This window comes from Halichoerus grypus, chromosome 1 (assembly GCF_964656455.1).
Source record: "Halichoerus grypus chromosome 1, mHalGry1.hap1.1, whole genome shotgun sequence".
In the NCBI taxonomy this organism is placed as follows: Eukaryota; Metazoa; Chordata; class Mammalia; order Carnivora; family Phocidae; genus Halichoerus; species Halichoerus grypus.
In genome coordinates this window covers 68,728,345-68,754,527 of record NC_135712.1, presented here as the reverse complement: position 1 = coordinate 68,754,527, position 26,183 = coordinate 68,728,345, and the positions used below count along the sequence as shown (strand labels likewise).

General features: G+C 47.4%; 1 protein-coding gene across 3 annotated transcripts in view; it reads left to right on the top strand.

Moving 5' to 3' along the window:
* ITGB5 (integrin subunit beta 5) overlaps positions 1–26,183 on the top strand; it is a 113,557-nt gene that overhangs the window by 44,150 nt on the left and 43,224 nt on the right. For all 3 annotated transcript variants that reach the window (XM_078066918.1, XM_036071649.2, XM_036071650.2), the window contains exons 6-8: positions 18,721–18,882; positions 20,349–20,444; positions 22,250–22,339. In XM_078066918.1, coding sequence (XP_077923044.1) covers positions 18,721–18,882; positions 20,349–20,444; positions 22,250–22,339 — 348 coding nt within the window. The remainder of the gene's footprint in view (positions 1–18,720; positions 18,883–20,348; positions 20,445–22,249; positions 22,340–26,183) is intronic.

Below are 26,183 nucleotides of genomic sequence, written 5' to 3'. Positions count from 1 at the left end.
TGTGGATTTTCTTTTTTGCGGGGAGAAAATCATCTTTAAGGCTTGGGGCAAAGAACTCAGTGATAAGATAAGCAATGTCCAGTTCTATTAATTCTGTTCACGTAATTGGCATGGCGTGACTGAACGCTAGAGGCACGGGGGTCTCTGAGAAGCCGTTGGGTCCACTCTTGTGCCTACAGAGCCTTCCTATACCACCCCAGGCCCATGCAACTCTTCTTGCCTTTGGAAACTTAGTATTTCAAGACTCGAGCATTTCAGAGATGCTAGCAGATTTCTTGAACTCATTGCTTGGATCTGGTGTGTGAATTATTGTTGCCTAAGAGGCACTTTCTGAGTATGTTTCAGTTTTATGTCTGTTGACATTTCCTCCCACCATGGCCTTTGCAATAGCAAGTGCCTGGAAAGTTAGTAAGTGCTTGGAATGATCTAGTCTGGGAGCCAGCAGCTTCTCCCTTACTATTCCTCCTTTTTTTTGTGTGTTCGTTTATGTTTGGGGACATATCCAGAAATTTCTTTCTTACTTGGAATCACCTATATAAGAAATGTCATCCTTCCTGGTTCACCACACCCTTACTTACAGAAGCCAAATATTGGAAATAGATTTTGACTTACCTTTTGATGAAAGACTATGTAACAATCATACCCTTAAAAGACATTTAAAGACTTGAATAATTCTCAAGATAAAGTAAGAGAAGAATGGAGAGCAAGTGACAAAACAGTATAGACATATGACGTTATTTTGCAAACAAAAGAAAGAAGAATATGGAAAAGATTGGAAGCAAATAGAAAGAAGAGTTAACAGTAGTTGTCTCTGGTTATAGGACTATATGTAGTTTTTGTTTTCTTCGCTGTTTTTGAATTTTATATTTAACTACATTTTCACATTGCTTTTGTATGATTTTTTTTTTTTTACTTAGAATAAAACATCTCAAACATACAAAAGTAGAGAGAACAGTGAAATGAAACCCATGTACCTGTTGTCCATCTTTGACAGTGACCAACTACTAGCCAATCTTGTTTCATTGTGTTCCTCACCATTCTCTCTCCCATTATTTGAAGCGAAGCCCAGATATCATTTGTTCCAATGATGTCTAGATTTTTAAAGATAATTAGATTTTGAGAGGTTTTTTTTAAGAGCTAAGCATTTCTGACTTTGTTTGCCGAGTTTTCTGCTGCCTCCTGATTGGCGCAGATTAAAGGCCCTTCCACTTAATCCTGCAAACTGAGCGTGAGAGAAGCTGCAGGCCCTTGAGCTGTCCCTGGAGAGCAGGGTCATGGAGGCTGGAGCTGGCTGGGCAGCATGCCATGCCCCCACCCCACCCCCCAGCAGAGAGTGACCCTGAGCCCTTGGAGATGAGCTGATAGCAGGCTTAAGCAGCTCACAGGGGGCTCTTTGTTCTGGTTTCATTCTCGTTCTGGTTTTCCTGGGATAGACTGTTATCAACTTGTGGGATTTAGGGCTATGGAATGTTCACATGCCTGACCTTAAATCCCACCTCTGTGGCCCACTTTATATTTCTTGGAAAGCTGTTCTTTGCAAAAAGAAGGAAACTGTTTCTGTTTAGTATTCCATTTAGGATAAGGACCCTGATTCTACGAGTACAAGTTTTTTCCCCCAGCAAGTCACATTGCTGTGAGAGGCCATTTAAAAGGCATCCACAGCCAAGGGACGCCTCTGTCATTAATGCAGGCATTTTTTCCAATGCCTTCTATCTGGCTAGGTTGGATAAGGGAATAATGCTACTGCCTTTAATTTCTTATCTTTACCTAGAAATCTATGCTCGAACCTTTCTTGATCAGAATAGTAATTTCCCCATTACCACTTTTATTGCTTGCCCAGGACTTTCTAGAAGTTGACTCTAGGTTGTTTGTTCTGAAACTGTGTAGATGGAAGTGTGATGAGTGGTTCATACTGGAACTAGGGCTGCTTTCCTCTTCTCCCTGAGCTAGGCCTGCCCTTGGCCTGGGGAGACAGGGGAGGGGTGGCCCAGGGGCTCTGCCTTCCAAGTTGCCAGTCACCACTTTGTGGTTGTTCATGGTTAAAGAAGTGACCTGAGAATTTCAGCTTGGCCAGGTGCATCCTGGCCGCAGGGGTTCCTAGGGGCTGCTTTCTCCAGTCAGACAGAAAGTAAGATGTGTGTGACCCAGCACATTCTCCTTTTGTCTTCAGCTTCTAGCCATCCCTCTTAGCATTTATTCTCCACAGCCTTCAGGCAGACTTTGTTTGAATATTGATTCTCTAATTCTGCACTGTGTGTTAAATTTTTAAAGCATTTTATGTCCTCCCAGAAATAGGTGGATGAGTCAGTCTCAAAGCAAACAAAGTAAGTTTACATGCTGAGTAAAAAGTCTGTGGCATGGGTTGGGTCCCTTTATGCCTTTGCTGGTGAGAACATTCTAATCAAAAATGGAGACCACAGCCCCAGAATTGCTGGGGGCGGGGGGCAGCTTCACTCTGGCAAGACTTTCTGCAGGAATGCAAATTCTGGGGACCTCTAGAAACAGAATCATTGCTGCCCTTGCTCAGCCCTCATCCACGCTCCAGGCGTTTTGCATATGTTCTCTCTGATGCTCACAGCAGTCCGGCAGGTTATTTGTGGTGGTGGCTGTCCCCAGCTTACGGAGGAGGAAACTGAGTAACACAAGGATTCGTGAAACTTACTGTTAGTAAGGGGTAGAGCCAGACTTTGAACCAGATCTGGTTGATTCCAAAGCCCATGCCCTAACTGTTAGCTGGTGCCTGGTGCTTTGGGAAATAGTGACAGTGCCGTGCAGAGCAGGGAGGACTCAACTTTGAGTTGTTGTCCTATTCAAGCTAAGCCTCTTCTGCTGCTAACTGGTTCCGTGGAGGCCAGCTGACCTCTCTGGGCCTCAGCGCGTTTTTTGGGAAAATGCAGGGAGGTGGGATTGGAGGGAGAATCTCCAGAAAATGCAGGGAGTTGGGATTGGAGGGAGGGTCTCTAGGATGTCCTCCAGTTGTGCTGGTTGGTGCTACTTTTCATAAGGGACTCGTTGTGGCCCCTCCCCCTTTGCTCAGAGCCTTCAATTTTGCTTTTGTGTTGCTCCCTGTTCAGTCTTGAGCCTCCAGCCAGGGACACACTGAAGGTAGCCATCCCCGACACTTACTCTCACCTGAAGGAACTCCCTGTCCTGTTCCATTTTCTCACGGTCTGGGTTATCCATCAGCACACATGAGCTGCTTCTGCTAGCAGATTGTACCACAGTTTGGGGGGCTTGTTCCAACCCCAGCGTGCGTGCTCTTTCTCTGGGTCAGTGTCTTACTGAAACGCCATGAAAGTTGGAACCTCGCCATGGCCCGGGGAAGTGTTAGGGGCCACATGTGAAGGTGTGTAGGCCCTCTGCCCGAGCCCGTGCAGCTTTTTTGCCTGAAGTGGTGAAGATTCTCCTTGGCTTTCTATTTTGCAGATCCTTGTAGTCTCATGTGCAGTTTTGAATCACAGGACTGTTTTAGTCCCTGAGACGATGTTTCCTCGTTCTGCCCGGTGCCTGTGAACTGTGCTTTGGGTATCGGCTGCCCTGCCAACAGCTGCTTATTGACACAGGGGGTGGGAATGGACTGAGTTACAACTCAGAACTGTCACCAGGGCGGGATGAGAGCTTTGGTCTCTTTCGGTCCTCCAGCAGAAGCCTGTAGTGCCTGTTTTGAGCTTGTTTGCACCCCTGAGCTTGCTCGGCTAATGACGGCAGGGAAGAATCGTCCTGGGGAGAGGGTAGGAGGCCCACTCCATGACTGAGGCTGTATTTCCCTACCTGGTTAGGATGTCACTTTTTCTTTTTAAGTTATGGGCTCCTCTGTGCTGTAAATGTCCATTGGCAAAGAGGAAAAGAGACAAGGATTGATTCTTGGGCTCTTCTGGCCCCACTTTCTCCCTAAACCTCCATCCCTGCCCTCTGCATTCCAGCCACAATGACCTTGACAGTGACCATGACTCTGTTACTCTGATTTACATAGGGCCCTTTGCACACGCTGTTTCCTCTGTTTGCAATACTCTTCCCCTGTATTCCTGCTTTTCTTTCTTTCTTTAACTTTTTTATTAATAAACTTTGTTTTATTTAAGAGCAGATTTAGGTTCATAGTAAAATAGAGCAGAAAAGGCAGAGTTTCCATATACTTCCTGTTTCTCCTGCCCCCCCTACCCGTTCTCGTGCCACACCCCCCCCCCAATCAACATCCGTCACCAGAGTGGTATATTTGTTACAATCCATGAACCAGCATTGACACATCATTATCAACCGAAGTCCATAGTTGACTTCTGGGTTCACTCTTGGTATTGTACGTTCTATGGGTTTGGACAAATGTATAATGACATGTATCTACCATTGTTTTATCACACAGAACTGCTTCACTGCCCTGAAAGTCTTTGCTTCACCTCTTCTTCATCCCTCTCTTCTTCCCCCCAAACCTGCTTTTCTTTGAATGTCTAATCTCTGCCTACTGATGTTTCGGACCTCCACTTGTCTGTGTATCCGGGAAGCCTGATGGAGTGTCCTGATGAGGTCAGAGCACCAGGCCCTTGGTCACATCTACTTTAGTTACCATTTTATTTGTATTTGGGCCACTCCCTGAATGATGTCTGCCTCCCCTGTGAGCCAGGAAGCCTCCTGAAGGCAGGGACCCCATCTCTTTTCCCACTACCACATTTCCCTAGCACCCTGCGCATTGCCTGGCACATAACAAGCCCTCCTTAAACGTTTGGTGAGCAAACAGATGCTTTGTTCTCACAGATTCCTTTATGCTTCTAAGTTCAGGAACCTGCAGGTCCACCTGGCTCCAAGCCCCTCCGCCCTCCTGTCGGACCAGGCTGCCTGTGTCATTTACAGTGCTTCATATGCGTCATTAAAGAAAACCTGAAGTATCGTTAGTTGGCAGTACTTTCCAACTCAGCAAGAGTTCAGTGGCAGGTGTGGTGGGAAAAACTAAAGAAAGATGGGGAAAAAGTCCCTATCCTCGGGGGTTTGATCTGAGCTTGCAGATCCACCAGAAGGTAAGAAATAACCTATTTGTAAACATTAGCAGGAACCATATGAAGTTACTGATATTTGACGATCAACGATATCTAATACTTGACTACTGATAGTTTCTGCTAAAAAAATAGGAACTTCATGTGGTTCAGCCTCATACATTCCAAATGTTTCTCTTCTTCCATTTGGATTGGACTCTCCATAGAGTCCACATCAGACAAGATCTGTTGCATGTTGTTGGGCTTGGGCTCGAAGGGAATGTCTGAATCCTGACTCACAGGCCAAGATTTCTTTTCCCCAAGGAAAGAAATACACTTTTGCCCTCCTTAGGTTTAGCCACAGAACAGATTTATTTTATTTTATTTTTTTTAAAGATTTTATTTATTTATTTGAGAGTGAGAGAGAGAGAGCGCAAGAGGGGGTAGGGTTAGAGGGAGAAGCAGACTCCCCACCGAGCAGGGAGCCCGATGTGGGACTTGATCCCGGGCTCCAGGATCATGACCTGAGCCGAAGGCAGTCGCTTAACCAACTGAGCCACCCAGGCGCCCTATTTTTTATTTTTTAAAGATTTTATTTATTTATTTTGACAGAGAGAGAGAGAGAGAGACAGCAAGAGAGGGAACACAAGTGGGGGGGTGGGAAAGGGAGAAGCAGGCTTCCCGCGGAGCAGGGAGCCCGATGTGGGGCTCGATCCCAGGACCCTGGGATCATGACCTGAGCCGAAGGCAGACGCTTAATGACTGAGCCACCCAGGCGCCCCCACAGAACAGATTTAAAAAAAAAATGTTCATTGCAAAGTATGGGTGGAAGCAGGAGAAACAACTAATGGGAACATGATTATTGTCATAAAGTGACAGAAATAGACTTGAATGTCAGCGTGGTTGGGGAAGCCAATCACAGAACTAACCTCCGTTTTCCTGATGTGTTGTGTTTGTATTCAGACTCTGTGGTCCCCAAGCTCAGATCCGCTGTGGGTTCTGCCTGCTGGCTGGTCAGGTCAGCCCCCTTTCCATCCTTATTTCCTTCCTCAAACTTGTTCTCTCTCCTAGGGTAGGGTACCCGAAAGGGTAGTGTACAGTGTTTTATTATTACTTCTGAAAACTTGTGGAGTACTTACTGTGTGCAGGACACCGTGTTAGGTGCTACGAGGATGCCCAGATGAATGAGCCACAGCACCTGTCCCTATGAGCATCACTCATAGGGCTGGAAGACAGGTGCTTGTCCGACAACCTGCGGGACCAGCAGAGCACACAGCAGTGCGCCCAGAGCCGGCCCCGTAGGACCTACTGACTGAGTCACAGCATTCTTCTCCTTCAGGGTGTCCCCTTGTTCTCTCTGCCTCTTGGTCTCCCCTGCTGATGATGTTATTGATTACCATTGGTTCCCTGCTCTGTGAGAGCCAGGCTTCATGCCAAGTACTTCAAAGGGCTTATTTTACTTCATCCTTTGAATGTGGTTTTACTGTCCCCTTTTGACGAAGAAACAAGCCTAGAAAGGTTGAGCAGTTTCACAAGGTTCTTCCAGCTGGAGATGACAGAGCCAGAGATGGGACTGTACCCACTCACCTGGCTCCAAGGCTGGAGTTCTTCACCTTGACATTAGAGTGCCTGCTGACTGTGGTGTCCCACAAGGGCACAGGGGTGGGAGGCGTGTGCTTCCAAAGACAGCAAGTCCTCATCTAAGGAACCATTGCAATTTCCCACACGAGGAGGACTGCTGTTTCTCTGGAACTAAGAGTTTCTTGTTTATCAGGAAGCAGTTATAACGTGGTTCTGTCAGCCCTCAGGACTTCTCAGGGAGACCTCTAGTGCCGTCCCACGGTCAGAGTGCCGATGGAGCCCAGCCCTTTGAGCGAGCGTGCTAATCTTTGTCCTTGGCTTCACTATCTGTAAAATGGGAACTCTGCTATCTGCCTTCTCATTCATAATCCGGTGGTTCTGCTCACAGGCAGCGCTGTGGTGAGACATATTTTCAGACGGTGGGTCTTTTCCAGCAACAAGGGAGTGGGTGGCTGGAGATGGAGGCCCATGGGCTGTATTAATACCTTCATGTTGCATGAGCATTCACTTTAATTAGATTGACCTTGAGGTCCAAAAACCCACTCATTTAAAGCTAGTGTTTCCATCCTCACGGAAAATGCCCCTGGGATGGCATATTGATTCCAACCTGCCCTTGTGTGTGAACACCGCGTACTGGAGGGTGTTGTGGGTCATTCCGACAAGCAGGCCAGCCCACATTCGGGCAGGCTTCCATCCCTGTTTCCCTAGGCAGCTGAGTGGGACATCAGCTTTTCTCAGGTTCCCAGAAACCAGCATTTCAGGCCCTCCCAGCACAGTCCCATTGGGATATCCTTTTTTTTTTTTTTTTTAAAGATTTTATTTATTTACTTGAGAGAGAGAGAGCATGAGCGGGGGTGGGGGGGGGGAGGGAGAAGCAGGCTCCCTGCCAAGCAGGACTCGATCCCAGGACCCCAGGATCATGACCCAAGCCAAAGGCAGACACTTAACCGACTGAGCCACCAGGCACTCCCTATTGGGGCATTCTTGAGGCTACCCTTCTCGCTGGTCATGCCCAGCTGTGGTCCCTGTGTATAAGCAAGTCACTATGGAATGGATCTGGGGACTGGCAGGCATGTAAGAGGCCAGTCCCAGCCCTGCTTTCCTCTGTGAGGTCAGACCACATCCCCAGAATTGCATATGCCCCGGGGGCTGTGTTTAAGACACACGGTGAGAGAATAGAGGACGGTAAGTGGATGGTGCTGGGCTTGGAAACCACATCTTAGGAGGAGTCGGTTAAAGGTCAACCAGGAGGAGAGACACCAGGGAAAAAGCATGCCTGACGTCAGACATCACTACAGAGGTGGGAGTAGACTCCTCTGGCTGCTCCAGGGAGGGGGGGGTGGGGGGTGGGGGTGTGCTAGGAAGCAGGTTTGAGTTCAAGGTAAGGAAGAATTTTCTAACAAAGATCTCTGCTCAGCACCGGAATAGGCTGCCAGATGGGACAGTGAATGTGTGTGGGGGTTGCCTGCACACGTGGTGGGGACACCAGAGGAAAGCTCCCTGCGCTGGGCGGGAGCGAGGACAAGACCACCTCTGGGATTCCTTCCAAATTTCAGGTGCTACATATTTCCTCTGAGTCAGTTTTTGGGCCCAGTAAGCACTGGTGCGTTTGTTCTTGGAGTAGCCCGTTCTAGCCTGTCTTCTCTCGTTCCCAGCACGAACACCTCTAGGCTGCATTTGTATCTGGCTACCATGACCATGAACTCCACCGTGCACACTCATTCATGTGCCAAGCACAGCTTCCTTTGAGCTGGTGCCTAGAAAAGCTTTCCCTGCTCCCAACGGCTTTTCCATGGAGCCACCTTACCATGGTGTAAAACTCTGGATACAGTGCGAGAGATGTTGGGGGGGGACCCAGGGACAGACCGGAGGTCAGCAGGGGAGATGGAAGCCTGTTCTTTTTCTTTTTTTAAAGATTTATTTACTTATTTGAGAGAGAGAGAGAGGAGTTCAGAGCCCAACACAGGGCTCGATCTCACAACCCTGAGATCGCAACCTGAGTCGAAACCAGAGTCGGAGGCCTAACCGACTGTGCCACCCAGGTGCCCCTGGCCGCCTATTCTTGATCTCTTCAGTGACATTCCTCCTTTGTCACACTTTGCAGTCCCTGATTGTGACAGAGAAACCACATCCTCTGCTGCCTGGTCCCCATGCTGTCCTGGGCCAGATGTTAGAAGTAAACAAAGCAGCAAGTTTGTCTTCACTCTTGAGAGGAGCCAGTTTTTGTTTATTTTCTCCAAGTCAGGAAGCCCTGGTCTACCATCTCTGTTCCCGCTTCCCCATTTCGTGGACTACTGCCTCCTCTTCACCGTCTCACAGAGCCCCAGGTCCCCCAGACTGACTCGCAGGCCTGGCCGCGCGGGTCCTCCCAGTAACCATCCCCGCTGTGTGCCTGGCCTCTCCCCGTTCCCGCTCCCGCAGCTTGATGCGGACGACAAGCCAGTCCGTAGCCCTTAGTGCTTCCCGTATTTAGGTGTTTCAGCTGAGATGTTTGTGAGGATGGAAAGCGTACTAGATAGCTGTTGGAATTGCGAGTGTTGTGATGGAGGACTTCTAACCCCGCCGGGTCGGGTTGTGGTGCCCAGCTCTGATTGTGTGTGTGTTCACCTGCTTGTCCTTCACTGAGTGCTGAGCATGTGCCGCCTCCAGTGCTCTTGCTTTTCTGGGGCGTGGGCCCTGCACCCCTTTCTCTCTTCCTGCAGCTCCAGATCCTCGCTGCTGAGGACAAATTCCCTACTGAGTTTTCCACCCTGGGAAAATCCTCTCTGGCCCCAGCCCTGGTTCGACGGGTTGGTCCCCACAGAACTAGATAAAGGGTTTGCCTCCAGGGACCTGGATAGAATCAGAGATTCGGGCTTGGTGACGGTCCCCCTAGCCACTCACATCCGTAGTCCACGGAGGGCTGCTTTCCACATAGTGTGGCCGCCTGCCCGTGTGGGTTGCCAGCCTGGAAGAGCTGGAATACACTGAGTCATGGTCACACCTCCCCGGCCGAGTGCAGGTAGGTGGCCAGGAGGAAGGTGAGCCTCGGGCTCTGCCTGCTCACCTGCAGTGTTTAGGAAGTGAAGGGAAAACTTGGGAAATCGTGTGTAGCATTGCCCAAGGGCTCTGGCTCCACACGGGAATGAGAGAATTGGGAGTTTGGGACTGGCCGGTGCTGTTGGGGGACCAGAGAAGATGAAAAAGGTAATTCCAAGGTTTCGGGAGAAGGCATGTGATAATCCCATTGTCAGAAATGAGGAAGCCTGGAGGGGCGGTTCATCTGGGCGTAAAGATGGTGCTGCATCTTCAGATGAGCTGAATTCCGGGTGATGGCAGACACTTTTGGGTTTTGGCTCAGACCTGGGAGGAAAGCTCAGGAGAGAGGGCAAGCGCAGGGTGTGATCGCCAGTCAGCCAAGTAAATCTCCACAGTGTTGTCTTTGACCTCATCCACCTGCTGGGAGAGCAGCAAGAGGGGCAGAGGTAGGATGGTGCAGTGTGCCAGATCGTGCAGGGGGGCTCAAAGGAGCTCTGGGTTGGCACAGAGGCCCCAAGAGCGAGGCCTACGGTGGCCATGGGATTGGTTCTTATCCTTGGCTGCACATAAGGCTCAGCCCGGGAGCTTTAGAAACCCTGATGGCTGGGCGGCAGATCAGCCCAGTTAGATCAGGAGCCCTGGGCATTCGTATTGGTGAAGCTCCCTCGAGGACCCTAAAGTGCAGCCAGGGCAGAGAACACGTGCGCACGAGGGAGGGAGACACGATGTGAAAATTGCTGTCTGGGGGTCATGTGGAGACATCTGATGATAAGGAATTGAGGAGAGGAAATAGAGGCCATAAATCTGCCAGTCTTAGAAAAGAGGCAGAAACAAGTGAGATTGGCAGCATAGCAGGGTCACAAGAAGAGTTATGCAAAGTGGGTCATGAGCATGTTTTTAGGCACATGGAAAGGAACCAGAAAAGAGAATGACCGATGGAATAAACTCTCCAAAGAGGGCAGGATGCAGGGGCTGCGCTTCCTTCGGGCAGGAGGAATACTTCTTCTTTGGGGACAGAGAGATCAGAGAGGCCAGGAGGCTGCCCCTGGGACTGAAAGGCACTGCGAGCTGCTAGGAGTCGGCGGGGCGGCGAGTCCCGGTATCTGTCTCTCTCGGTGATGAAAAAGCTGAGGTCATCTCCTGAGCGAGTGCGGGAATGGGGGGTTGAAGGCTGAAACAGACGTGGTGAATTTGATGCAGATCTGAGCCACTAACCAAGAGAAGTTAAGTGAATTGCGACCTTGGCCGAATGCCAGATTTCTTGCTTCTGAGTCGGGTACATTTCCGTCCCGCCCAGCCGCTGACATTTTCATCTCGCAGCTGACCTCTATGGCATTTAATGAAACTGGCTTTTAAATATTTTGGTTTTACTCTGAGACATGGAGAAAAATGTAGCTAAATAAATAGGTCTAGGTTTTTTTTTCTCTTAAAATTTTTTTTTTCTGAAAAGAGAATATATTCAATCTAAAAGTATAGAAAATGCAGATAAGCAGGAAGGAGAATAAACATCACCCGTGACCCTACAGTGCGAAGATAAGATTGTGTGCTTCTGAATTACATACTTAGGTCGCAGATTTGCAACTCCGTGGAAATACCGATGACAGTCATTGTCAGATTTTAACTGTTTACTACATACACGTACGGAGCTGGGTGTCCCTCCTCTGTGTCATCCTCTCAACAGCCCTTTTTATCAGTATTCTGTTATCTCCTTTTTATAGAAGAGAAGCAGCGGGGAAGGTTTGAGTAACTTGCCCGAGGTCAGAAAGACAGGTTGAGGCAGGTGTGGGGCTGACCTAGGACCGGCCAGACGAGCCCCTCACTGCTATGCGACGCTGCCATGGAACAAGAGAATGCGTCCCAGCAGTATTCCCCTGCACGTTACTGACGTTCGTCTATTCGTGTCATTTCTTGTAATTAAGAGACTTTATGAGCAAACCAAGTCTTCCTTAAATGAAACAGCTTTATTGAGGTATAACTGATGTATAATAAACCATACATATTGAAAGTGTACAATTTAAGAAATTTTGACATGTTTACACACCACCTGGGAGACGCGCACGCACGCGCACGCACACACACACACACACACACACACACATACACGATCAAGATAATGAACACATCCTTCTCTCCCCAGGGAGTATTTATGCTCCTTTGTCATTTCTCCCTCCTGTGTCTCCTGCTTCTCACCCCAGGTAGCCCCTAATTAGCTTTCTGTCACTATACATGAGCTTGCATTTGCTAAAATTGTATATATTCAGTATATATACTTTTTTAGCCTGGTTTATTTCACTGGGCACAATGATTTTGAGACTTATCTGTGCTGTCGAGGGTCTCCATCCTTTCCTTTTGTTACTGAGTAGAATTCCATTGCATGGATGGACCACAGCTTGTTTATCCGTCTACCTGTGGATGGATATTTGGGTTGTTTTGGATATCTGGTCGTTTTGGCCTGTTACAAATAGAGCTGCTATAAATGTTTGTGTTCAAGTGTTTGTATGGATGTTTGCCTTTATTTCTTTTATTTCTGTAGCTGGGAGTGGATTTGCTGGGTCATCTGGTGGGTGTTTAACTTTTTAAGAAACTGCCAGACTGTTTTCCAAAGTACATGCATCATTTTACATTGCTCGCGGCAGCGTGTGACTCCGCATCTCCATCAGCATTTGATGTGGTCGGTCTTTTTCGTTTCAGCTATTCGGTTAGGTGTGTGGTAGAATCTCATTGTGGTTTTAATTCAAGGCCTTTTTAAACTTTTCAGTATGCAGTACTTCATAGGCCCTGTGACGATGGCAGAGGCTCCCACATCAAGCAGTGAAGGCCAAGGGAAGAAATGGAGAAATTAGTACCAGTCTCAGAGTAATAATGATAGACCCTTTTTGTAGCCCCTCTTTTATGTGCTAAGGGCTTTTTTTCCCCCTAAAGACTTTATTTATTTATTTGACAGAAAGAGACACAGCGAGAGAGGGAACACAAGGGGGAGTGGGAGAGGGAGAAGCAGGGTTCCTGCTGAGCAGGGAGCCCGATGCGGGGCTCGATCCCAGGACCTTGGGATCATGACCTGAGCCGAAGGCAGACGCTTAACAACTGAGCCATCCAGGCTCCCCGCTAAGGGCTTTTTAATACATTACATCTACACCTAGCATCAACCCTGCAAAATAGGATTTCCTCCATTTTACTGATGAAGAAACAAAGACTGAGAGAGGTGTCTCAGAGCAAAGCAGATTTGAACTCAGCCTCATCTGTTCAAAAGCTTACGTACTCTGGCTCCCACACCATACTCCATCTTGTAGCTCTTCTTTCTTTAAAAAAGCAGTCCGCTTTCCCACTATTGCTCTCTGCACCAAACATGGCATACAGAACTTAAGCCTTCAAAATAATCCAGGCGGACAGTAGGAAAATTATTTCTAATGTAAATCCTCTGTGGAGTCACTGCTTATGAAATCTGAGCCCAAAAGCCTGGGTGAATGAATAAGCATGTCCTGACTCATTCTCTGCAGCCCAACCTCTGGGCCAAGTTTGTTAACATCACTTACATAACAAGAGTCCAATTCAGAGAAAACAGAATTATTATTATTATGCTGCGCCATTCTTCGTTTGTAGAGCTATTTCTGTTTCAGATGCAACCTTTCAATTTAACAAACATTTATCTTGGACCCAGCAGTCATTAGTTGAGAGACTACTAAGTATTTTTTTTTTTTTTAAGATTTTTATTTATTTATTTGACAGAGAGAGAGAGACAGCGAGAGAGGGAACACAGGCAGGGGGAGTGGGAGAGGGAGAAGCAGGGTTCCTGCTGAGCAGGGAGCCCGATGCGGGGCTCGATCCCAGCACCCTGGGATCATGACCTGAGCCGAAGGCAGCTGCTCAACCGACTGAGCCACCCAGGCGCCTCGACTACTAAGTATTTTAATGAATTCTTTCATTTCCCTCTCTCTCTCTCTCTCTCTCTCACACACACACACACACACATACCCCCCACACACCCTTATGTCATCCTCTCTCCCTAGATGATTGGCTAGTTCAGCTTTGTGAGTAAGAAACAGATCACCTGACTCTGGCTTTCCTGGTCCTTTTCTGGCTTTCCTGGTCTTACTCTTTCAGTGACCTTGGGCTACTTACTTAATGTCTCTGAACACCAGTGTCCCCATCTACATGATGGTGGTATATTCCCCACATTACAAGGGTTGTGGTAAAGATTAAATGGAATAGGGGCGCCTGGGTGGCTCAGTTCGTTAAGCGACTGCCTTCGGCTCAGGTCACGATCCTGGAGTCCCTGGATCGAGTCCCGCATCAGGCTCCCTCCTCGGCGGGGAGTCTGCTTCTCCCTCTGACCCTCCCCCCTCTCATGTGCTTTCTCTCTCATTCTCTCTCTCTCAAATAAAGAAATAAAAAATCTAAAAAAAAAAAAAAAGATTAAATGGAATAGTAGAGGTGATCAGTAAATGTTAAGTAGTATTATTCCTGTTTTTACTAACAAGAAAAAAGCTTTTGAGGCGTTAAATAATTTGGTCAAAGCTGCATGGGTAATTAGGGGTGGCAACAAAATGGAAATGCCTATCTGGGGGCACCCAGGTTCCACATTGTCCTGTGTCCTTGTTGCCAGCCTCCTTTAGGTTCCTACAAGCCCCCCGGGAAGCTGGCGTGGAAGAGAAGACGGAAACAGTTGAACAACAGACCCGCGTTCAAAAGCCAGTCTTGTGAAAGTAGTACTTGCTTCTGAAAGACAGTTGGGGGCACAATGGAAAAAAGAAAAAGATATTGCCTGTCATCTCGCCCCCAACCACATTATGGTGTACGTTGTTGGAATTGCTCTGTTTTTCCTCAGAAGTCATGCTCGTTTCTCACGTGGTTTGTAATCACACCGCCATTATAGTATTGTATACTTTGTTTTCCACTTAATATTACACACATTTACACATAATTTCGTACTTTTAATGAACATCATTTCTAATGGCCAGAGAGGAGCTTTCTCCGTTTACTTAACCATTCCTGAATCAGGGTATTCACGTCTTCCCGTGTGTGTCACTGCTGGTGAAAATACTGTGTGCATACTTCAGAAAACTTCTTGCAGATAGAGTCCCTTGAAGTCAAATCATTGAGTCAAAAGATGCATACTTCTTGAAGGGTTTTTTGTTTTGTTTTGTTTTAAGTCACATTATTGGGGGATAAGTTACGCAGAGCAAAAGTCACCCTTTTAGGCTAACGTCTTCCAGCCACGCCCACAGTGAAGATAGAGATTATTTCCCTCCCCCAGAAATGGCCCCTCCCTTCACTCTCAGCCTTTGTCAACGACCCATTTGTTTCTGTCCCTATGTTTTTGTCTTTTCCCGAGTATCATATGAATGGAGTTAGACTGTACATTGCCTTTCGAGTCAGGCGTTTTTCCCTTAACGTAATGCTTTGGAGATTGGTCCAAGTTACATGTGTGTTAGTAGTTGGTCCCTTTTTGTGCAGAACAGTATTCCATTGTATAGATGTACAACATTGTGTCTCTGTTCACCACTTGATGCACATTGTTTCTACTTTTTGATGATTATGAATAGCTGCTATAAATATTTACGTAGATGGGCACCTGGCTGGCTCTTTCCAACTCTTGATCTTGGGGTTGTGAGTTCAAGCCCCATGTTGGATGTAGAGATTCCTTAAAAATAAAATCTCAAAAAATATATATCTACATAGAAATCTTCATGTGAGCATAAGTTTTCATATCCTTTGTGTGAATACCAAAGAGGGGGATTGCTGGGTTGATGGTAAGTGTATGTATAACTTTGTAAGAATCTGCCAAGCTGTTTCCAAAGTTGCTGGAACATTTGTATTTTCACTAACAATTATGAGAGTTCCAATTACACCACATCCTTGCCAGCACTTGGTATTATCAGGGGTAGTGTGTTTGTGATTGGAATAGCCATCTAATGGCATTCTTATTGTGGTTTTAATGTGCAGTTCTAATGATGTTGAGGACCCTTTCTTGTGCTTATTTTCATCCCTATCTCTTCTTTGGTGAAATGTCTGTCCAAGTCTCTATCTTTTTAAATTCATTTGTCTGTTTTCTTACTGACCTATGAGAGTGCTTTATGTGTTCTGCATACAAGTTCTTTATCAGTTTTTATTTCTTTGCAAATGTTTTCTCCCAGTCCATGCCTTGTCATTTCATTTTCTTAATGTTGTCTTTCAAAGAGCAGATGTTTTTAATTTTGATGAAGTCCAATTCATCTGTGAATCATCTAAGAAATCTCTGCCTATATGAAGGTCACAAAGGTTTTCTCCTGTTCCTTCAGAAGCTTTATTAGTCTTAGGTCTAGTTAATTTTTTAATCTCTTTAGTAAGAGGTATGGGTTGAGCTTCATTTTTTCCATATGGATGTCTAATTGTTCCAGTACCTTCTATTGAATTGACCATGTATGTGTGGGTCTATTTATCTCTGTCATGCTCCACCATCTATGTTTATTGGTTGTCTCCATTACTGTTGCTTTATAATAAGCCTTGACCTTAGATAACAAGTCCCTCAACTTCGTTGTTTTTAGAAAATTATTTGACTAATCTCCATTATTTGCCTTTCCATATGAATTTTAGATTAAACTTACTATTTTTTCAAAAAGCCCTTCTTGGCTTTTGATTGGGATTGTGTCAAGTTTATAGATCTATCTGGGAAGAAATGACATCTGAGTAACATTAATACTTCTCACCCATGAAAACTAACTCTCTGTACATTTTTTTAGGTCTCTGATTTTCTTTAAGTTTCTTAATACACATTGTCAAATTAAAGGTTGTTCTACTTTCCTGTCAGGGTGTTTAGCACATTGTTGTGTCCTCGTGGATAGCAGATCCACATTTTTCCTGCAAAAAGTGCTGTTGGTTTACATTCCTCCCCCCCCAATTTGTTTTTTTTTTTAGAGAGGGAGGAGGGGGGCAGAGGGAGAGTGAGAATCTTAAGCAGGCTCCACGCCCAGCACAAAGCCCAACACAGGGCTCTATCTCACAACCCTGAGATCATGACCTGAGCTCAAACCAAGAGTCAGATGTTTAACTGACTGAGCCACTCAGGCACCCCTACATTCTCTTGATTATGCTCTGTCTCCTAAGCATCCTGCCCTCCCACACTCCATGGCTTATAATGTACTGCTTTATTTATTTCACAGTTTTAAACTTTTTTTAAAAAAGATTTTATTTATTTATTTGAGAGAGAGAGAGCACAAGCCGGGGAGGGGACAGAGGGAGAGGGAGAAACAGGCTCCCCGCTGAGCAGGGAGCCCGACATGGGGCTCAGTCCCAGGACCCTGGGATCATGACCTGAGCTGAAAGCAGATGCTTAACCAACTGAACCACCCATACGCCCTGCACAGTTTTAAACTCTTTATCGAAGTCTAGTGTATGTGCAGAAAACAACATAAGAGTGCATCTCCGTAAATTTTCACAAGGTGGAAATACCAGGTCAATAAACAGAACATCACCAGCAACCCAGAAGCCTCCTTGTGACCTTTGTCAGTTATTAACTCCCTCTAGTTGTGCCTCTAAGGGGAACTATTGTCTTGACTTCTAACACCACAAATTAGTTCTGTCATGGCTTAGATTTCATTGCTGTCAGAGACCTTCTAGGTTTCTTATTCTAGGTCCCCAAAATGTGCTTGGCCTCCTCTTTGTGCCTTTGCTAGTGCCAAGAACACCCACCCCACTCTTTTGCCTTCTCCTTCATTTCTTCTTCCAGCTTCCTTGAAGAGTCCTCCCTATCTTTCCAGCTCAGCTTAAGTTTCACATACTCTGGGAGGGCTTTCCCTTCTTTTCCCCTCCCGTTTCCATTGACATTGTATGTACCTTCATTAGCACCCTCATCATGAGGTGTTGGAGTTGTGTTTCCATTTGCCTGTAAGCTCTTTAGGATCTGGAATAAGCTGTTTTGTGGACCCAGTGCCTTCCATAGGGCCTGGCACACAGTAGAGATCAGCAATTGTATGTTGGATGAATGTTGAGTATCGAGGAGACTGATTCCCCAAAAGGTTAAGTTCCTTCTCACAGGAGGCATCCTGCCCTCAGTCCTCATTGGCTTCTCTTCAAACCCTTTTTCTCCCTCTCATTAGTCTGCATTTTTGTGATTTATTTTTTTATTTCCATGCTGCTTTTGGAGCAAGTGAGAAAATATTACAGTTCTTTAAGGCTGTTAAATTCATCAGTATGGTGATAAGAAAGACACTGATGCCTTCAACCCCTCATCTGTCTGAAGAACGACAACTCTTGTAAAGTCTGTGAATCCAGTCTCCAGCTTTCACGTCAAATATGCATGTGTAGATAACTCTCGACGTGTTTAATACTTCATGTATTCACTGTGCTACCAACATATTCTGGGACGCCCTTTCACTATGTGTAAGAAAGTGGCCATGTCTCAGTTTCTGTTGCTCTGGATCAGGGTCCAGCTGCTAATAATAACGACTGGGAGTGTTTTTGTGTAGCATCGGGGCCACAGTGGCTCAATATGAGAAACAGAGTCTTTCCCTCGCAGTAGAGACCATGTTTAGCTGTGCCTCTGACTGGAGTGGGTGTATGAAGCTGGGAAGGGAGAACAGAGCAATCTGATCGACCTTAAACACTAAAGTAGCTCAGTTAATGGCTGAAGTGGTTTATACCTACCGGACTAGATGGCAGATTTTTACCAGATCCTCCAAAGACAGATCCATTAATCACTGGAACACTCCATTCTGAGCAATTTGTGTCTCACTGGGGGACTGAAGTATTCCCTTACTGGTCATCTTAGATAAGGCCAGCCAGCCCGAGTACATTGTGGGGGGTTGGGTTGAGGTGGGTTAAAGGCTTTTGTGGTGAAGGAATAATACATGCAGCTAGAAGGGGTAGCCCTCAGGTATAACTGAAAGCAGGGAAGCATATGACGGTCAGGAGGGAGGTTCCAGCCACTTGGGTCAGTATAGGCCTAGCTGTGGAGATTTGTCTCTGTGCACTTAGGCTTCCTCAGTCCAGGCTGTGTCTCTTCTGAGCTCTGTGGAATCCTTCCTGAGTGGTTTCTACGAGTGCTCCCCAGCTATGCACGTAGGGGAATGCCTCTGATTCAGACCGTGACCCGGGGAGATGGGCCAGTTCCCTGTCCAATGTCCTGGGGCAGGCTTGGGCAGCAGTCAGAAATGCTTGGCACCCATCAAACTTCTGTCCTCAGGAGAAGATCGGCTGGCGAAAGGATGCACTGCATTTGCTAGTGTTCACTACGGACGACGTGCCCCACATCGCGCTGGATGGAAAACTGGGGGGCCTGGTACAGCCACATGATGGCCAATGCCACCTGAACGAGGCCAATGAGTACACTGTGTCCAATCAGATGGTGAGAGCCTAGGACCCCCGCCCAGCTCCCATGATCCTGCCTGTGGTCCAAGTGTTCACCTGGCTCTCTACTCATGGGCTTTCCAATCTGTTCTGGGAATCAGGTTTCTATTCCATCTCCCCAAGCTGGGCTTCCAGAACTCCTTATTAACTTAGAACATTTCTCACAAATTTCTGTAGCTGGTTCATCTTTCTGCCATTGTGCACTTAAATGCAAGCTAGTTAAGGAAGGAGGTGACCAGGGCAGACAGGATACATCTCAGAGGGGGAGGTGATCTTACAGGAGGGCAGGGACTGTGCTCCTGCAGAGATCAAACTGGGACAGAAGTTATATAGGGAAAAACAAGTGAAGATAAAACTTTGTGACTTCTAGAAATGAGCTCCCAGAGGCACTGAGTTCTGTTGGTGTCAGGATTATGGCTGCAGGTGTCCTGCCCAGAATGAGAGGCCCCAAGGACCTTCCACTGTCAATAGTCTATGACCATGACCATGTCATTTAAAACAATTTATGTAAAATTTCAAACATGTATAATAATAGACCAGTGAAATGAACTCCTATATATCTATCGCCTAGATGCAACAATTATCAAGATCTTGTCACACTTACTGTGCAATAAAAAAAAAAAAAACAAAAACTTTTCCTTCCCAAATCCATTCTGGTGTCTGGCTAGAGAGTAGTATTTTATAATTTTTTTTTTTTTTTTTTTTTTTTGCTGGGCAAGCCCATTTTCTCCAGTTTCAAGCCTTACATACTATCCAAGAATAATGGAGTCTGGAAAATGGACTCATAACTATGAAACTTGATAACTGTAGAGCTGATGAGGACCTCTGTACCCATCATTAGCCCTAAAAATCCTTCAGGACATTATTAGACTGCCTCTCAGCCTCCACCCTCCCCTCCTGCTTGGCCCCCCTCCCCCACTACATCCCAGCTTTTAATCCAGAGGTCAGCAGCCTCTTCCTGCCCATTCTGAGTTGTGAGCAAGACCTGTGAGGGACATCGACAGGCCCAGTTGTTGGGCTTGGGAGCAGGTAAATAGGGCAAGGAGATAGGGAGGAGAGGTCTTAGGGAAGAGAGGAAAGATAACGAACAGGTGCTGATTGTAGATGGTAGGGTATGGTGGCTGGACTCTGGGGGGCCTCTCCTCTCTGCCCCATCCCTGCTGGAAGGATAGAGGAGGCACAGATCAGGTGTGGGAATCTCCTACTCATCATATCTCCATTCTGGCTTGGGAGGGGGTGGAGGGAATGCATCTAGTTTGGGAGGTGCCAAAGGGTCCTTTCCTGGAGATCTCTGCATATTTCCCCAAGTTGAAGCTGCAGATGGGGCTTGGTTATTAAGGGTGGCCAGGGGAAGATGTTTTTCCCAGCAAGTGATGAGTTCCTGAGTGCATGTTGGAGCTGGGGGCTGCTATCTCAGCCTATTAGAAATGTTACAGCCTTGACCTTTTTTTGCCTTGGCCCTAGGACTATCCATCCCTTGCCTTGCTTGGAGAGAAATTGGCAGAGAACAACATCAATCTCATCTTTGCAGTGACAAAAAGCCATTATATGCTCTACAAGGTATGCCTGGAGGGAATGAGGGAGGCTGGTGGCCTGATTCTGGGGCCCATGATGACCCCAAGGTGAATAGGAGATTAGAATGTGGGGAGGTGGGGTGAGGAATGTTAACAGCCTTGCTCTATGTGGGAGGAGATCCAGAGGGGTGGAATATAGCCCTGTCTTGATCTAGTGGGAAATAATAGTATTGAAGAAGCTATTAGCATTCACCCAGCAGTGCATGCCTTTATAAGCAATGTAAACATATGGTGTCTAGTCTGATCCTGAGAAAAACTTTGGAAATACTATGAGGTCCCATTTTTAAGGTGATGAAATGGATATCCAATGTAATAGGGAAGAACAATATAAAATAAAAGCATACAGGAAGAAAATTCAGGCATCGAAGCAGGCTACATTACTCACTCCAGTATTCGGAGTTTTATGCCTTCCTCAAAGAGTAGAGCAGACCAGGGGCTTAGTCTGAGACAGGAATTCCCAAAGAAAGCAACAGATGTCTTGAATGAATAGAGCAGTCTGTGTATGAATCTATTCTGTCTAAGAGACTTTTCCCGGGTCAGCCTCTGGACCGTCATTATAAGCTCCCCTCGTGAATGTGTTCTTTCTCACAACCACAGGCAAGTCACATTTTGAACCAGAAGTCTCCTAGTTGCTCAGGGAGTGTTCATGTAAGCTAGATGTAAAACCCAGCTCCCCTCTGACTTCCTTTGCCTTGAGAAGTTATGAGAACTGAATCAGCAATACCTCCCCAGCCCTGCCCGCCCCTCGGACTGCCAGCCCCTGTCCCGTCTCCAGACTGTTCTTAAATATCCACAGAAGAACCTCTGACTGTGGTTTTCTCTTGCTTCTGCCTGAGATTATCACTGATAAAATGCCACTTACATCTACTTGAGCTCTTTCTCTTCTTCTAGTCCGAATCAATTTTAGAAGATGAAAACAAGGGAAGAGGATTGTTTTTCTTGTTTTGTGCAGTGGAAGATAGCAGGACAAAACCTGTCTGTTTACAAGGAACATTTCTAGAAGGATCGATTGCACAGACTAGACTGGGTATGCTTCCAGACACTTCAAGACAGAAGCGATCCACTGTGGCCTAAGCCGTTCTTGCTGAGAACCAAGGACACCTTGCTCAGGGAGTCGGCCCATGCGGTCCAGGACAGGCTGAGGGCAGTGGGAGTTTCTAGAGGTCTCTGGCACTTTAATACGTGACCTACTCAGGCGTTAGGACAAATGAAAGAGGAAAGGCAACCACTTCAAGGCTGCCTGCTGTGCCACGGGATTTCACCCCGAGATACCCAGCTGTCCCTGGGAAACCACCATTCACATCTCAGTTCCCTATTCAGGGAAGAGGCCATAGTTGAGACTCTTGGAAAAGCTTCCCCTTTTGCTCCTGCTGAAGATATTGAGGGCGTCCTTGAGCTGAACTTGGGAATACAGATCTATGTAGACTTGAGAAAAGATGGCAAGAATATCGAGACTATGTTGCCCGTAGAGGAGGATGGAATTTCAGAGAGTTGTCTGTTGCATGTCAGAGGGGAGGAGTCTCCTGGAAGGAGCAGGACATTCTACTTCAGGAGCAGATCTTGCCAGGCCCTGTGCACTCAGACCTTCAGAGGTCGCTATGTCCCAGCGTGCTGTGGCAGCTCCGTTCCCCAGAGCCGGTTCTTCTCGCTTCACCTGGTGGTGTCTCCTCCAGTTTATGGTGTGAGAGAGTGTGGTGCTGCGGGGTCCTTACTGGTCTAGCTCAGGAGAGCAGTCAGTATAGGAGGGCAAAACTGGCTTACATTTCTTCTTCCTTTCTTTTTCTTTTCAAGAATTTCACAGCCCTGATACCTGGAACAACAGTGGAGATTTTACACGGAGACTCCAAAAATATCATTCAGCTGATTATCAATGCGTACAATGTAAGTCAGCAGTTTCTTCCCACTGCCCCCTCCGCCCCACCCTCTCCCGCCAAGGCCCCAGGAGCTGATGTGCGTGCAGGTGGCAGTGAATTATGCTGGTGTGTGTGGCTCTGCTTTCTTTGCCTGTCTCTCTCTCTCTCTTTTTTTAAAGATCTTATTTATTTGAGAGAGAGAGAGAGAGAGAGAGCAGGAGCTGGGGGAGGGGCAGAGGGAGAAGCAGACTCCCTACTGAGCGGGGAGCCCGATGCAGGGCTGGATCCCAGGACCCTGGGATCATGACCTGAGCCAAAGGCAGACACTTAATCAACTGAGCCACCCAGGCGCCCCTTTGCTGCCTGTCTCTTGAGTTTGATGCCTTCCTCCTTCACTCAGGTTTGGGGTGGAGAAGGCCAGCCGACTTGATGCATCCTCTCCCCTTGCCTCTGCCCCCTTGACTCTCATCAAAAGTTGAACCCAGTGATCAGCAAATGGCTCAGTCAGACTCAGGCCAGTGGCCCCTGGACATGCTTGGGTTCTGACTTCGTGATAGCCTGGGCCCATTGGAGCACCGTGCTTGGGTGGGCACGGGTTCTCTGCACCTGCCCTGTTGCCGAGGTGATCCTGCCTGTGTGTTGGCAGGAAGTGAGAAGCATGCACGCTGACCTCGCCTCCCAGTGGGCAGGACAGTCAACATTCCCCAGGCCTTAAAGCTCCGCATCAAGCTGCGGACTAAAATGGAATATAAGGATCCGAGAAGAAGCAAAAGGTCTTTTGCCTGCCCACTTAGGTCTGATTGTAATCAGGGCCTTTCAGAGGGAGGCTGTGAGGGCCTGGTGAGTTCTCTGCTCTGTAACTTGTCACACTGACTGGGCTCTCTGTGAGTAGTAAGTGGGGCACTCCCAGACGTGCTTTAGCTGTCCTTTCCTCAGGCCGAGCCCAGCTCCATGATTCCCAAACCTCTCTCCTTCCTATCCTCCTTTCCCTCAGTTCTGTGGACCCGTGAAGTACTTGATTCAGACCTACTTTTCTCAGGAGAATGGCAAGCCCAGTTTCTTGTGCTGGCAAGTCCGTACCCTCAGCCCCCCCTCCCTGCTAAGCCCCACTAGGGCTGCAGCCTTCAGTGTCCACCCAGCCCCTCGTGGGGCCAGGGAATTCCCAAATTGGAATTCAGAGTGCATCTTCCTGTTAAAACAAAGTTATGCATAAAGTAAATATACTTTAAGTAGCACTATTAGTCCTAAACTTATGTAGAATAGACATTTGTGGGCTAACCTCTGGGAACCTCATTATCCACTATTGGCACCACACGTGTGGTAGAAAAACCATCTTACTTTCCCAACCGTGACTGATACACAAATGAGTATTTGGAGCTCTGCCTCTCCAGTGTTGACTTTGTCAACCTACTGGTGCAGTCCTGTTTTGAGTTATAAAATACTGCTCAGCTGACCAGGAACCAGAGGTACTGTCCTTGCCACTGGGGGACCCCAGAGCCCTCACTTGGTCTCCTGAAGGTTGAGCGTCCAGGCAGTGAGGATTTGTGGATAGTTTTCTGTCCTCTAACCGCCCCCACCTTCTAGTGCAGTTAAAGGTCCTCTTCTTCTCACGAATGCTCCAATCCTTCCTCATTCCTGGAACTTCCTATTGAGAGAAACCAAAGACTTCCTTCCCCATCTCTTACCCCATTCCCCACATACTGACATCCTCTTTTCTGTTCTCTGATTTTTAAGTCTTCACCAGACCCAGCAGGCCAGGGTTTCCGGGTTCACCTTATCTTTGGTGGTTTTCACATTTCCACGTTGGGTGGAAACATAACCTACCAAGAGAGTGTCTTAGAAGAGTGTGTGTGTGAGGGAGGGGGCCCAGGCCTGCTAATGTCGCCCCCTTTCTGAGGGCCACTCCTTACTGTGAACCTCTTTGGCCTCAAGCTCTGGACACTGGACTAGAGGGGTCAGAGTAAGAGAACCCCCTGGTGCTGCTCTCCCCATCCCTCTGGGGGTGCAGGGGCTGAGAGACCCCTGGGTAAGGAAAGGAGAGGGGCTGCTGTTGGACCTTTTGTCACTGTGGGGTGTGTGTGCGTGCATGTGTGTGTGTGTGTGTGTGTGTGTGTGTGACTGTAGTTTGCCTTTTGCCAAGCCAGGGCCTTTGGAAAAGAAATGGCTGAAGAATAAGCCCATCTTGGGCTCTAGGGTGGGGTGAGGATCTCTCCTAGGTTTCTGGGGAGGAGCCCCTTCCCCAGCATTTCCATCCTTAAGTAGCTCCTGAGTTCAGATCCTGTTGGGAGGCTGGCTGACCTACCTTGGGGGCTCCCCCGAGAGCACTTCCTGCTGAAGGCCTAGGCTCTCTGCTCCCATGGCTTTAATCAAGGAGGGCATAATGACCGGCTGGGTGGGAAAATGGTGCTTTGTGGGGCTGAGTGGTTCTACACTCTGACATTTATGTGTGGGACGGCTGAAAACCAGGGAGCACAAGGCATTATTGTTGGTTCCCTGTGTGAGAGCTCGTAAATGCCTTTCTCTGAGATATGTTGCAGTGGCCCTGAGCAGGTTTATTACATCTAAATTCATTTTCTTAATGAAAATCCAGGGACCTGGGGAACATGCTCTGTGTGGACGGTGGAGGTTAGGAGAGGAACGGAGAGCCCTGTCTGCTGCTGAGGAGTTGGGGTCTGGATGAGTAGAGAAAATGATCTTTTCCAGGCAGGAGCTGCATTTCACCTGTGATGAACTCTAAGAGTCCAGGACCATAGCTTAACTCTGAGCTCAGCTGGCTCCTATGAAAGAACGTGTTAGGAAGTGAGACATACGACTTATGAATGAACATTTGAAACTCAACTCTTAACATGGCTGATTCTGGAATGCTATCCACAGTGACTATTCAAATTCAGTGGAAGTATTTTAAAGGAGTATTATTGAGATCGTGAACAAAATAAACTGTACAGATTTAAAGTGTAAAATCTGACAAGTTTCGACACAGGTACACATTTTTGAAACCATCACCACCACCAAGATATTGAACATGTGTATCAGCTCAAAGAGTTGGGATCGTTGGGAGTTCGCTACTCCCGCCCCCTCCCTTCAGTGGGGATTTTAAAGCTACTAACTACACAAATGTGAGACAGCTGGGTGTCTGGAGACAAGTCGAGTTGGTGGAAGCCGTGTTGGTGCCTGTTGGTGCTCAGCATTGACTAGTTCCTGTTTCATAGGTCGCGGTCATTTCTGACAGACTCCAAGGCCGGGGCTGGGCCGCGAGGGCGTGTGTGTGTGCACATGCACTTAGCGCACTTAGCTCTGGTTTTCCTTTCACCTGCTCCTCTCCCTGGCCTGGGTGTGAGCCCAGCTGTGACCGGACTGTTTGCTTTCCTCTGTGTTACCTTACCGTCTCGGTGTTTTGTGGTGGATTCCATATGAGTCATGCAGCAGATGACTAAGTTTGGGTGTTGACTGTGACCTCCCCTAGAGAGCTGGCCAACCATCTGTGGGGACATTCTGAGGAGATTTTGGTTGAAGCGCATGTAACAGATGAAACAGCTGTGGGATTTAGCCAGGCTGAGGAGGGAGCAAGATGGGAAGGGTATGTTTAAATCCATGTCTTGCAGACTCGAGTCTGTTGTAGACAGCTTTCAGAGTGTGAAATCTTCAACTCTGGGCTTTGATTTATGTATTTTGGCTTGCTGTGCCAAATTCTTCGTTGTGAGAGCTCACCAAGTCCTCCCAAGAGGGTTGAGCAATGTGGAGCTGGCTGTGCTGGGGAGAGGTTCTCTTCCAGAGCCCACAGGGAGGCTCTGGGTGCACACACACAGCACCAGCATTACGTCACACTGAGAAAGGGGAGTAGGGCTCACAATCACGGGGGCGCTCTTTTCAAA